The sequence below is a fragment of the Onychomys torridus genome, chromosome 12, assembly GCF_903995425.1.
Source record: "Onychomys torridus chromosome 12, mOncTor1.1, whole genome shotgun sequence".
In the NCBI taxonomy this organism is placed as follows: Eukaryota; Metazoa; Chordata; class Mammalia; order Rodentia; family Cricetidae; genus Onychomys; species Onychomys torridus.
In genome coordinates, this window is record NC_050454.1 from 35954573 (window position 1) to 35969088 (window position 14516).

The following is a 14516-nucleotide window of genomic DNA, read 5'->3' on the forward strand; positions in this document are numbered from 1 at the left end:
GGAGTTCGTTGGCATGGTGGCAGAAGCCTGTAATCTCAGCGCTGAAGAAGCAGAGATAGGAAGGTCACATGACAAGACACAAAATAATGAAATACTAAGAATGGGTGAAGTTTCAACTGTGTGGGAAAGGTAAATGTCATTTTCCTCTCCTCAGAGTAGAAGACTGTAAAACAATACTTGAAAAATTCGAGTTTACATCCAAATATATAAGCAACTTAACACTTGCTAAATAAAGCCATAAAAATATGGGCAAAAGGTATCAACTGATATTTTACCAAAGATACATATGAAGAGGTTAGTATCAGTCATTAGATAAATCAATTTTCAAAACTCTTTTGTCCTACTGTATGAGGCATACATGTGGAAGGCAACTTTCAACAATTGGCTCCTTCCATCATAGGTTCCAAGGACTGAACTCAGGTTCTCAGGCCTGCAAAGCCTTTACCCACTGAGCCATCTCAACCAGCCTAAGAAAGAACTATTAAACTTAACATGAAGAAGCTGGTCATGGCACGGTGCCTATAATCCCAGCACTGGAGAGGCGGATGTAAGAGAATTCCAAGTTCTAGACTAGTATAGGCTACACAGACACCATCTCCAAAAAAGGGGAAGTATAATAAAGATGTAACCAGTGAGTGTCAGTGAGGATAGAGAACAGGGACAACTAGAAGTTATGCAGTTGTTGGCAGCAGTATAAAATGGTCTGCCCACTTTGTAAAACTGTTTAACAGTGAAGTAGATACTTGAACCCACCACTCCACTCCTAAAGACAGGAAAACCTTTGTTTCTAACTCTTCATCTGAAAGCCAGAAAGAACTCAGATGTACATCAAATATATCTCCGATGCACAGGCAAGAAAAACTACCAATAAAAGCACTAGGTTATAATTCACTTTTTACATAATTCTAGAATATTCAAAGTACTGTGTGGTGCGAAAGCTCATCAGTCATTAAATAGCTAGAGAGCAGGGCTGAAGAGATGGTTAAGAGTGCTAACTGCACTCTTATTTCCCAGATTTATTACCATCCATGAAATGCACCATCTTTCATGAAAAACATTTTGCAAGCCTGATTTGGTTATTTATACTGTTTTATGGTTCCATCAAGTTGATGTGCTTCCTCAATCTATCCTGCTGTCATTAAAACAGTCCTCAGCTAGGACTGTTCACACTTATAGTGAAAATCATTTGTTAAGCTAGGCGGTGGTGGTGCACACCTTTAATCCCAGCACTCCGGAGGCAGAGCCAGGCGGATCTGTGAGTTCGAGGCCAGCCTGGTCTACAGAGCTAGTTCCAGGACAGGCGCAAAGCTACAGAGAAACCCTGTCTCGGGGAAAGAAAAAAAAGAAAAGAGTGCTTACTGCTTGCTCTCTGTTCTCTGGAAGAGAACCTGAATTCAGTTCCTATCACCCACATCGGGCAGCTCATGAATACTTCTAACTGGGGGATTTCCTCTGGCCTCTGAGAGCACCTGACATATCCACACATGGACATGAATAATATACTTTTAAAGCTTATAGGAAACTTCTAGTGGTAGTACACATACTTTCTTGATTGGTATTTCATAGTTGTATATATGTACCAAATTTTACCAAATCATTTATTTCATTTTTTAGTCACTTGATTTTGTTACTCTTGTGTGAGTGACTACAGTAAAACTATATATTTATACTATATATAAAAGTTTTGACCTAGCCAGTATGGTAAATAACTATTATATATTGAATCAGTTGTGTTAGAGCAGTATTGTACATGCCATGGAGCCCAACTGGAATCTATTACTGTTTAGAAGCAACATGTTAAACTCCATTGTTTTTTGTGGACTTTTTATTTCTATTTGTCTTATTGCTTTTATTTCTATTTGTCTTTTGCTTGTTGGTTTTGATTTTCATTTTGTAGAGGTTTTTTTTGTTTTTGAAAGAGAAAGAACAAAGTTGGATGGGTAAGAGGAAGTTGGAGAGTGGGAAAATATCAAAATATATTGTATGAAAACCAATTTTAATAAAAATGTTTGAAAACATTTGGGATATTAGCACTGTGGAAATCAACAAGAGTCCATTTTCTCAGACAGCTGAGTATCACACCTTGACCAGCCTACCACTAGCTACACAGACAAACAAGAATGCTTAGTATTCAGTTTTTAATTGTACAAAAGGATCTTAAGACTGAAATGCCTAAGAACCACCAGCCTAAGTAATTCTTTATCAGGGGAGCTAGAACAAACAAATTTAAAGAAAAGTTTTCACTCAATAAGGGGCTTGTGATGCAGATCAGTGGTAGAATTAACGTGTGTAAGGTTGGGTTCATTTCCCAGCACTCTCCCTAGAAAGGATTTAGTAAAGTTGATTATCATACAGAGTACCATCCTGCTTGTGATATGTTGGGAACAAACTTCAGGGCTTCTTTGACTCTACTGCATAAAGGTCTGCTCTTTTCTGTTTTAAAATGGGAATTTGCTGCCGAATTTCATCCAGCTTCTTCAGGTCTGCAAAAACAGGAACATGCATGATGAATAATTTGCAACTCCTTACCAACCAACAAGATTCTTCCCCAGACTGAAAACAACCAGTCTTAGCAAGTGACTCAGTAGCATTTGCCTGGTCTGGATGCTGTTGGCCTGGCGCTGGTCCTAGGCTCAAGTCAAACCAAACAAAGCCCAGTGAGACAGACCCAGAGCTCGTCCAGATTATCAACCAGAATAGAAGAGCAGGACACCTGAAGCATAGCAGTGCAGATCTTACCTATGTCTGAGTATAGGATCATTTCCTCAGTGCCAGCTTTGGTTAGGACCTGTCCCCTGAAGGAGATTGAGAGAATGAATTGAGATTCACTGACATCTGGTAATAGACAAATTCTCAATATTTTACTCCTTGTCTAACAGGCCAAAAGAAAGTTTCTAAGATCTACAACAAGAGAACGGTATAAATTCGGGGTCTATTATTTGTGTTGTTTAATAAACTGCACACTGCTAGAAAATGACAGCTATTCTATGATTATAAATATCTGGGAATAGAGCTATCAATAATCAACATGAAGTACCAATACTACTTCCTGGTGAAGCCCCTTCCAAGGATAGTCTCCATCAGTTCCTCATACCCTCCCAGCTGCTATGGCACCTGCAGGTAGTGTGACTGGGCCTGTGCAGGACCAGATCTACTAGAACAGTGTTTCCCAACCTACGGGTCATTAACCCTTTGGGGGTTGAATGACCCTTTCACAGGGGTCACCTAAGACCATAGGAAAACAGATAAAATCAGTTATGAAGTAGTGACAAAAATAATTTTATGGTTGGGGTCACCACCACATGGGGAACTGTATTGAAGGGTCGCAGCATGAGGAAGGCTGAGAACCACTGTTCTAGAGCTTCTACATGTGTGGCTAAGATCCCTGGCTCCCTATGCTAATGAGTTCTGGTTTCAGACTGGAGGGAAAGACTAGGCCACAAAGTCTGAATAAAAGTGGTAAGGGTCTATATGCCGGCAGGAGCAACAGCCCCTCAAAAGTCCAGGGGAAGGCTAATCAGGAAAACTATTTCCAGTACTCAGCCTTTTGGCCTAGCGCAAGAGCTCAAAAACACGTCTAAAGAAATTATTGATTTCTAGAATAATATGTCATAACAAACCATCTGGCGTAACTGATTATACTCATCAATCACAAAGTCCTGGAAAGGATGAACTACTACCATTCGTTTCATTTGATTACATCCTCTTCTAATTCCCACCCATCTGTCCTGCCAAATTCAAAGTTCTTTCTCTATGTAACTCCCAGGTACCAATCACCTCAATGTCAGCAGAGGCCTGAGGGCACCAAAACCCTTCAGAAGAAATAAAAGGGTAGAGCACATAGCACATGCAATTACTCTTCAGAAACAGCCACTCTAGGTAGCAATCAGAAGTGGCTGTAGAGCCTGTCACCAACATCTAGACAGGAACAAGACAGAAGCCTGCCTAACCCTTCCAGTACTTCAGTGCCCATAAACCCTGGTGTGTGGAACTACTGAGAATCAGTCATCACATCTTTTGAAGCCTCTGCATCACACACACACACACACACACACACACACACACACACACACACACACACACGGGAAACCCTCTTGGGACACCATAGGGATAGTTAAACTTTAAACTCTTAGTTTGATGACTGGTCTGTTTATTCTGAAATTGTAGAAGTGCTTTTGTGTGTGAGTGTGTACGTACACAGAAGTACCATGGACTAAAGCCAGCTTCTGAAGTCCAAAGGTCTAGTAGGGATGCATGTCTGAGTTGAAATCCTATGTGTGAATGTACGCTGTAAATCTGCGCCTGCAGTTGCCGACCAAGTGGCTTATCCATGGAGAAAACTCTGCTAATAGATGTTTTATGTTCACATAATGGTAAAATGCTTTACCTTTGCACAGGAGACAGCTAGTTTCCTCTAACCCAATAGTTCTCAACCTTCCTAATACTGTGACGCTGTAATATGGTTCCTCATGTTGTGGTGACCCACAACCATAAAACTGTTTTCATTGCTACTTCAGAAATGTAATTTTGCTGTTATGGGTAATAATATAATAAATAAAATAAATGTAAATAATTCAATATCTGATATGCAGGATGCCTGATATGAGATCCCTGCGAAAGGATCATGACCTTGAGAATCACTACTTTAACTCACCCCCTGTCTTTCTAATCATTACATGGGGAGTAACACTTTTGCCTTGTTTCTCATTCCTACCCTGGGACCAGTCACTTAGCCTAAATTTTAGACAAAAGCAAGAATTCTGGAATCTTACTAAAATCAACTGCCTACCCCATTGCTGCTGCCTTACTTATTCTGTATGATGACCAAGAAGCCCCTTAGATAAGCAAGAGGACCGAGGCCAAGGACAACCTGGCAAGCAGGACGGTTTTTCTCACAGGGATTGGAAGTGGAAGTCTCCCTTATGCTTTTTGGGATATGTGGGTAAAAGAGAGGAGGCGTTTGGGGGGACACAATCCTGTGTCATCTTTCAATTTCCAGCTGAGCTCAGCCCAAGACACACTCACCAAGGATCCACAACAGTGCTGTGTCCCCAGACCACATACGAGGCTTTGTCATCCCGGGCAGGAGAGGCTGTAGCCACGTACACCTGATTATCAACAGCCCTGTAGTCAACAGACAGAAAGCAAATTCCTTATACTTTGTAGACCTGAAATGTGTTTCTGGTTGTGTGTGTGTGTGTGTGTTAGTTTGTTTGTTTGTTTTGAGATAGGGTTTCTTTGTGTAGCTTTGGAGCCTGTCCTAGAATTTGTTTTGTAGACCAGGCTGGCCTTGAACTCAGAGATCACCACCACCCAGCTGCAATAGGTTTCTATCCAAGTATATACAGTTATTTTTTAAAAAGACAGAAACTATGAAGACTAAGAAGAAAACACAGGGAAAGGCTTCTGGACATTGGAATGAGCAATGATTTTTAGGAATAAGACACAAAAATAGGCACATGGGATTATGGTCAAACTAAGATGCTTCTGAACAACAAATGAAGGTACCGAGAATGGCAAGAAAACCTCCGAAGGAAAAATTTATACAAACATGTAGCTAAACGTCTCCAAAATCTCAGTATCACAAGACAACCCAATTTCAAAATGGTGAAGCATGTCCGTAACTCCACCAGTCAGGAGGCTGAAGCAGGAGGAATCAAGTTCAAAGTCAGCCTGGCCTACTTAGCGAGACTCAAGGAAGACCAACAGAGCTAAATAGGTATTGAAAAGAAGCCAAGCAAATGGTGCTACAATTCAGGGCCTGAAAGCCCTCCACAGGCCCATCTGCGTGGGGCTGGGTCCTCAGCCCCCAGCACTCCTGGGAGGGGAGTAACACAACTTACAGGGAGTAAGTCGCAGAGGCAGAAATTAGGCTACGGGGTGCCCTGGGAGAACGTGTGGAGCCCAGCCTCTCCTCTCTTTTCTGCCTGGGGTGAAAAGGCCCCACTACACTCTCCAGGCAAGTGAAATGAAGCCTCTGAAAGTAGAGCCAAGCCCTTCCTTCTAAGTGCTTTATCTAGGGCCTTTGTCACAATGATAGACAGCTGACAAACACAATTGGCCAACATGAATATCTTAAAGACGCTCAGTGTCACTAATCATCAGGCAAGTGCAATTCAAAACCATGATGACGAACCACAAACTGCCTCAGTTCAAATGGCTGTTACCAAGAAGCCTAAGGGTTAGAAATCCCGGTGAGGCTGTGGGGAAGAAAACCACTACTAGTGTGACTGTAAGTTAGCATAGCCATTGTGGGAAGCAGTAGAGTTTCCTCCAAAAGTTATAAACAGAACATGTGGGCCAGAAATCCTACTAAAAGGTATAAATCCAAATGAAATAGAATAGCACATGGAAAAAAATCATCTGGCCGGGCGGTGGTGGCGCACACCTTTAATCCCAGCACTTGGGAGGCAGAGGCAGGCGAATCTCTGTGAGTTTGAGGCCAGTCTGGTCTCCAAAGCAGGTTCCAGGAAAGGCACAAAGCTACACAGAGAAACCCTGTCTCGAAAAAAAACAACAACAACAAAAAAAAAAAAAACAAAAAACATCTGAACCCCAGCATTGCTGGACTATTCACAAGAGCCAAGAAATGGTAACATCCTGTGTCTGTTAACTGATAAAGATCGTACCTATGTACAACAGAATGGTGCTTAGCCATTGCAAAATGGATGGAATTGGGTTGGTGAAATAGTCTAGAGTCTAGGTGCATGCATACAGAGAGAGGAGAGAGAGGGGGGCATATGTACAATCTAAAATAAATTGATTTTATAAGCTAGGCATGGCACTGGCCTTTAGTCCTGGCATCTTTAGAGGGCACTGCTATGGCACTGGAGACAGTACCCAGCAGAGCTCTTTGTGCAGATTCATCCTTTCTAAATGCATCTGGATGCCAGGACAGGCTGGGTCAGGGGCAGAATTCCATTTAAGGCTGATACTCCATCAACACTGAGATGCTTGACTCCTTTCTTACCGGGCTCGTTGGAGCAACTCCCAGTGGGCAGGTCCAGTGGTCAGATTGAAAGCTCCTGGATACACCAAGAGCTGGCAGCCTCCAGGCATGAAAGAAGAAAATGCAATGTTGAACACTCGATGACTTTGGTCCCACCCTGTGTTCCTCCTGTATCCACAGAGCCAAACTCTTCCACATACAAAGAGGTCAGTCTAGTAAGACACAGACAGATATGATTCTGCATTTAAAAGTTTTAGAACTACTCCTAAAAACACAGCCACAAGAAAAATGAGCTGACATCAGAACTTGGGCCTTCACTTTTAAAAAGCAGAGAGAGCTGTAATCAAACTGTTGCTCGGCACCAGATGGTCAGCACCACACAATGAAGGGTGTGATGTGACTTTCCAACCGATTGGGGCAGTACAGTTGCAGACACTGTTATGCCCAGAGTGCTTGCGCCTCATCTGCTGAACGGCTTTTGGGTCACCCGCCCACTTCACTTAGTTAAGTGTCTAGTTTCAGGGCCCTAGTAAGGACACTGGGGTGTGCCGAATGCCATCGGATGGGCTTTGTAAATTCTCTCCTTAATCCTCCACCAGAGCAGTCCTCTGAGGGAGCTAGACACCACACCTCTTTAGAGAGCAAAAATGAGGGATCAAAGTGCTGTACCAACTAAGGGGAAGAGCTAGAGTCAGAATTCAGACCTCCTCACTTGGCTCATTCTACTCTACAAACAGCAGGTCTTGTCCAGACCAAATTTTACTGACTATATATGTGAGTACTGAAATCCAAGAGGGTACAGACCATTGCTCCATTTCCAGTGAACCCCCTGTAACTTCAACACAGTGATAGGAGAGAGGCAGAGGGTGGAGAGGATATTCGGGAACAAAGCTTCTGCTTTAGCTACACAGTGGATGAGATCATATCCCCCAGACCATATCATCAGCAGAAGTCTGTTTAGCAAGCTGGTGTGATAGAGCTGGGACATGAATACATTTAACACTCTACCGACAAGATTTTGTGCATTTGTGCAAATTTTCTGTGTTTTTGTTTTGTTTTGTTTTGGTTTTTGTTTTGTTTTGGTTTGGTTTTTGGTTTGTTTGTTTTTTGTTTTTTGTTTTTTTTTTTTTTTGAGCTGAGGATCAAACCCAGGGCCTTGTGCTTGCTAGGCAAACGCTCTACCACTGAGCTAAATCCCCAACCCCAAATTTTCTGTGGTTTTGTTTGTCTGTTTTCGTTTTGTTTTGTTTGAGCAATTTCATGTTAAGGGCTCCCTTCACACCACAGGACCACCCCAGAATCAAACCTTCAAGTAGCCTCCCAACCCACCTGTATAGTATTATCTCACCTCTTTGTGCATAGATTTGTGCAAGTTCTGCAAAGCGCATATCGTAGCAGATGCCCAGGCCTACTTTGCAGTAAGCTGTTTCCAAAAAGAAAATGCACACATGAGAAGTGAATCTCCTGTAGCATGGAGCAGAAGGGTAAACCTTCTCTGATCACAAAACACTGACAGGGAAGAATTGTTACGGGACCCCTATATAGAGACAATGTGTATGTTCAATCCTATTGGGATATCATCTCAAAGATATCATTCACCACCTCAGGACAGCTATGAGAAGTTCCTTGTGAGTCATGTGCACTATCTAACTAGGGTGTGTCAATTGTGGCCAACAGGAACACTGTGGATGGTCAGGAGGCTGTAACCCAATGGAAGAGAAATATCATGTCCAAACCCTGGGTTTCCATTCTGTTCAAACTTTCTAGACCTCTGACTGCTTACCTCCCCCAATTCTGAACTTTTAGGGATGCTAAGTGAAAAAGGTAGGGACAGACATAGAAGGAAAAGTACCTGTTCCTCTCTTCTGGGATTACTGTAAGAGGCAAACTTATCTGGTACGTACGAGTATCAAATGTGGAGAGACAATCACCAGGACTCAATGTTTTAGATTCTTGAAATGTAATTTTCCCAGGAACATCAATGTCAAACAGATGGATCTGCATCACAAATAACTGATTTGGTTATCCCTTTCCCCACAGGCCTCACAGCAGTAGTGAAGGATATCTCCCCGTGGTCACATATGGAAATACTCTTAAGACTGACAATACAAACATTATCCTGTTTGCCCATATTACACCTACAAGCTGACTGACATCAAATCCCTATATTGCTCTGTGTGGGATCTCAGGCATAGTAGTAAACAATAGGTTTAAATAATCTTATATTTAAATAGGAGTATTAAATAATCTTGTTTCCGGCCTCTGAAGGAACAAGTTCGCTATTTTACCTGTTCTATCTACTACAGGAAAATGGGGAAATGATGTGGGTTTTATTACTTGTTTTCTACAGGTGTACAAAATGCACAGTCTCCTCATGGGATGTAATATGTTGCTTTTACTCACTATAAATGCTAAGGAAGATTTCTCAGAATCAGAATCAAATTGATGAAACTGGCTAAGAAGGAGGAAACACTTGGGAGGCAGAGATGAGCATAGCTCTGTAAGTCTGAGGCTAGCCTGGTCTACAAGAATAGCCTGGGCTACATAGAGACCCTGTATCAAAAAACCAACAATGACAGCAAAGAAAAAAAAAGAATGTGCAGCATTTAAAACAGGCCAGCTGGCATGGGGGCACATGCCTCTAATCCGAGAACTAAGGATGCTAACACATGGGGATTGCCACAAGTTCAAGGACAGTCTAGACTACTTGAGTTTGTTTAATTTAAAGCCAGCCTAGGTTACACAGAAAGATCCTGTCTTCAAACAAAACAAAAACAAAATCCTGGTAAAATTTTGCAAAACAAAGTCAGCAATGCATATATAATAATGCATCTCTTCCAGATAAGATTTTTTTTCTTTTTCGAGGCAGGGTTTCTCTGTGTAGCCCTGGATGTCCTGGAACTTGCTCTGTAGACCAGGCTGGCCTCAAACTCAGACACCTGCCTGCCTCTGACTCCTAAATCCTGGGATTAAAGGCGTGTGCCACCATCATCTGGCTAAAATGAACTTTTTTTCAGGAAAGCAAATGTGGCTTGATATCAGAAAATCAACCAGTGTAATTTATCAGGTGAGTAAAAGAAAAAGACGATCCCAAGGATGCACACTGAGCGTTAGTAAACGTACGCTGAGGGGTGGTGGCAGTGATTAAACTCGGGCCATACCCATGCTACATAAGGACTCCACCACTAAGGTGTAGCCAGCCTGTACCTGGTAAACTTCTACAACCAACCATGATTTTAAAAACAAAACAACAAGACTCTGCCATGAAAGGAACTCTTTTCATCTCATAGTTATACTAAACAATCCTAAAACAATCATCATATTTAGGGGAAAAATAATGAACGTGTTCCTTCTGAGACTGGAAACAAGATAAGGACACATGTTATTTACTGGTATTCCTGAGATCCTACATGCAGCAACAAGAACAGGGGGTAAAATATGGAAGCAGGAGAAAGAATGAGGCTGATTTTCTCAGATTATATAATTGGCACCCAAAATTAAATTAGGAGAATTAATGGGTAAGTTCAGTAACGTTGCTACATATAAAACCAGTAGTTTAAAGATGAATTATATTTCTACATCCTAGCAAGAAACAGAAAGTGAAGGATGATGAGATTTGTACACCCCCTACTCACCTTTCTGTGCTTTACCAATAAACTTCCATCAGGCCCAAAAACAGCACAGGTGTTATATAGTTTCCCAGCATCCTCTTCAGGGATGGAGCCTTTCATTGAAAGAAATATATAGTCACCCCAATCAACAACAAAAAGGAATGGGCCGATAACTTTGTGAGGCTCAGGAAAGCCCTGGGAAATAGTCACTTGGTCCAATAATAAACTTTATCCCAAGCAATTCTTTTTCCTCCTTGAATGTATGTCAGTGATTAAACTCCAAATTATTGATAAACTATAATTAGGCCAGACGTCAGAGGAAGGTTTAAAAAATAACCAAACTGGCCCTGAAATTCAACCATGACATTTTGCAACAGTTAATATGTAACATTAGAGCAAAAGCAGGAATTCCTCATTGCTCAAATTCATCATCTTACAACAAAACTGAATCCCAGAGCCCCCGTGATAAGAATGTTAAGACACGAGCCTTTCTCCATCACAGAACCAATTCCATACACATTGCCACCATCTATTCATTCCTAATCCTGGATAATCATGATAATCATGATACAAAACAATCTTGTTCATTATATTTATTGAACTTCTCGAGGTTTACCTTGCTTCCCCCCAAATCAGCACATAGAACACAGGTAAGGTTTCTCTTGCCACATTCTATCTAGTCACACTCCTTTTACAGGGAAAGTTACAGGATCAACTTGGTGTGTTTCTTTGTGTTTCTATGGTATTTACTAGGTTTATATATATACATACATGTATGTATATATAACTCTCTGAGAAAGTACACAGTCATCTTTTGTTGGGGAGATTAATCTAAGTGGACAAATTCTGTTCATAATCATGCTGAACTTGCATATTTTACACTTAGTGTATATTGAAGTGTATCCCAAGTTGATGTTGAATTTACAATCCTCCTGCCTCTGCTGTCCAAGGACTGGGATTATAGGTGTATGCTACCATCCTGGCAACCTCATTCTTTTCACGGGCTGAAATGTGTTAGTTTAAATGTAACAAAAGGCACCCTAATGTTTTTAATGTTTAGCTGTTACACCACGTGGAAGGAATTACCTCCAATGAGATAAACGCTATTCTCCTTTGCTACTTCAGAGAGCTTCTGTGTGGACTCTCCGGGAATCTTCTCTGCATATTCAGGAAAGTAGTTTGTTCCATATGGAGAATTAAAGCATTCCTAGATTGATGTTAGAGGAGAAAAAGGGAAAGCAAACCGTGTCAAATTCTGCAGAGAGTGGAAGCGCACTACTTCCAACTCTGGTCCTGTGTGAGCAGATACAACACCTCTAGGAAAAGACCTAAGGCTAAACAGCATGCAATCAAAGGCAGACAGGCAATTATCCCGGTGAGGACAGAGGAAACAAACCGGTTATTCTGGTGACCCTGGCAGAAGGTTAGACCTAGAGACGGTAGAATGACATCCAGGCCACCGTAGCTCAGGTTTATTCTGTGATTTTGAATACTGAGATGAATTCTGGAGTTCAGAATTATACTGAGTTTGTAAAGCAATAAAACTTATGCATAAAACATTCTGAAAGCCACAGAAGCGAAGACGCTTTACTCACTGCAGACAAGCTGTTTCTAATCCCATCTTGGCACTATCCTCATGGCCCGATGATGTCTCTCGTGGATGGGAAAAGTGAGTGAGGGTGAGACAAAGACAGGGATGCGACACCAAGGAAGACAATGACACCAACACACGCATCCAACACACAGCTGCCTTCGACAGTTCTCTGACGCCTGTAATCCCAGCACTCGGGAGGCAGAGGCGGGAGGATCTCTGAGTTTGAGGCCAGCCTGGTCTACAGAGAGTTTCGGGACAGCCAGGGCTACACAGAGAAAACCTGTCAAGAGAAATAGAAAGAAAGAAAGAAGAAAGAAAGAAAGAAAGAGAGAGAGAGAGAGAGAGAGAGAGAGAGAGAGAAAGAAAGAAAGAAAGAAAGAAAGAAAGAAAGAAAGAAAGAAAGAAAGAAAAGAGAAAAAAGGAAAGAAAGGAAGAAAAGAAAGAAAAAAGTAGACTGCTCCTGCAGAATAACATTCAAGACTGTCCTCCGACCTCTCAGGGAGTGTACACACACACACACACACACACACACACACACACACACACACACACACGAGATTAACAATAAGATTCCCTTGTTAATGATTCCTGCTTATCCAGGAACCCCAAGGCTTGACCCTGTACTTACCTTCTATCAAATATGATTCATGATACAACCTTCAACCAAAGGCTCAAAACAATTTTTCAAAAAAAAATGCTGAACAGTGCTAAAACATCATGGTCTGACCTGAGCTTAAACATGACAACCACAGAAAAGCCTTCACTCGTAAGGATCAAAGGGCATACAGCCCCTGAGAGCGTCACCTTTAGGTAATTCCCCTGAAATTTTGTATTCCTCATCTGAATAGAGCAGGTGATCCTGTTAGACCTGTAACCATGTTAGACATCTTGAGACAAAGACCCCTGCTAGTCTTTGTGATAGATGAGGCAAACACGGAACAACACTAGGGTTCCAAAAGACACCGCTGGAGGTAGGACACATGAGGACCTCCATTGGCAAGCAAGACTGGGGCAGGTCCCTGGCTCCCAGAGAGGGCCGGCTGCCCCCATACTTACCGGCAGGGAGATGACTTTGGCACCTTGCTTTGCTGCCTCCCGGACTAGGCTACAAGCCCGGGCAATGTTATCTGATTTAATGGAAGAAACGTGAAGCTGGATGAGCGCCAATCGGAAAGCTGAGGAAAAAGACAGAAGGAAGCCGTCGTCAGATCTGCCCACTAAGTTCAGAGAAAACCAGGATTCCCAAACAGGGCATCTGGCAACGTTTGGACATGGTATTATTGATTGTCACAACTACGGACAATCTAAAGGATAAATTACGTCACCGACACTGGCTTCTAATGAAGGCCAGAATTATCTTTAAAAGTATAAAGACTACGATCTCTCATTCCTTGGTTAATCCTAAATATGGTAAGCAAAGCTACGTTTCGCCCAGAACAGTGCCAGAATCTGGATAAAAACAGAAGAAACCAAAACCCGGCATTACTTGCAGGTTGGCATACCTGAGCTGTCACCAGAGTTCACACAAACTCACTAAGAAGCTGGGCTGTCTCTGCTTCTGAGGGAAGGGTGGATAAACACTACATCTAGCTTCCCCTCTCCCTCAAGCCACTCTAGGGATGAGGTCCCGACCCAGGCTTGGGGCTGATGGAAAGCGCCCGTGCGCAGGACTTGTGGCGTCACCTTCTCAACTGAAGATCCCTGGCTGTCCTAAAGACCATCATACATTGGCAATGACGATGACCCAAGGGGGAGGGACGCAAAACACCCCGAGCGAAGGGCCCAGTATGGGAACAACATTTAAACGAGCATGCCAGGTCGGTGCACCTCTAAGCATTTACGGACCAGGAAGCTTGCTGCGGGAAATCCGCACCAAGTCACTGGACGAAAGTGGCACTTGAGGCTAACAGATGAAATGTGAAGTTCGAGATACGACTAACAACAACCCTCTGTTAGGGGAGGGAGTTAGGGCCACGAAATTTGAAACCACCACCCACCCCACAGCTCGGGGACCCGCAGGGGGAGCAGCTCCTACGGCGCAGGACGCCTGGCACGGAGGCCTGTGCTCGCACGGCGGCGGCCCCACTAGCCCGGGCTTCCCGGAGCGATCTGAGCTACCGGCCAGGCGGGCCGGGCGACGCAGAGGCCCAGAGGGCTCATCGGCACCGCCGCACCGAAGCCTCCGCTCCCCCGGGAGCTCGACGACCAGGCCGCGAGCCACTTACTAGCCATGGCTCTTCTCCCGAGCACCGAACGCGACCGGGGAACGCGACCAGTCAATCCAGTGGCCGAGCGCGGGAGGCGGGGCCGAGCCACGCGCAGAAGGGGCGGGGCCAAGACCTGGGCCGAGGGGCGGGGCCTT

At 43.2% G+C, this 14516-nt stretch overlaps 1 protein-coding gene across 1 annotated transcript; it reads right to left on the reverse strand.

Moving 5' to 3' along the window:
* Positions 1-1977: 1977 nt before the first annotated feature.
* On the reverse strand, positions 1978-14446 carry Nit2 (nitrilase family member 2). The gene is made up of 10 exons (XM_036203880.1): positions 14380-14446; positions 13211-13329; positions 11647-11767; positions 10585-10673; positions 8854-8947; positions 8298-8372; positions 6971-7049; positions 5026-5124; positions 2740-2795; positions 1978-2483 (listed from the first exon to the last, which is right to left on the reverse strand). Exons 1-10 carry the CDS (start codon positions 14384-14386, stop codon positions 2392-2394), a joined length of 831 nt encoding a protein of 276 aa, XP_036059773.1. The 5' UTR covers positions 14387-14446; the 3' UTR covers positions 1978-2391.
* Positions 14447-14516: the final 70 nt, after the last annotated feature.

Bases quoted from the DNA above. Each gene is read 5' to 3' on its own strand.
- Nit2 (XM_036203880.1), bottom strand. The intron at 11,768-13,210 runs GTAAGTATGGGG...ACATCAATCTAG, and splicing joins CCAAAGTCATCTCCCTGCCG to GAATGCTTTAATTCTCCATA. The intron at 2,484-2,739 runs GTAAGATCTGCA...CTGTTTTTGCAG, and splicing joins GATCCTATACTCAGACATAG to ACCTGAAGAAGCTGGATGAA.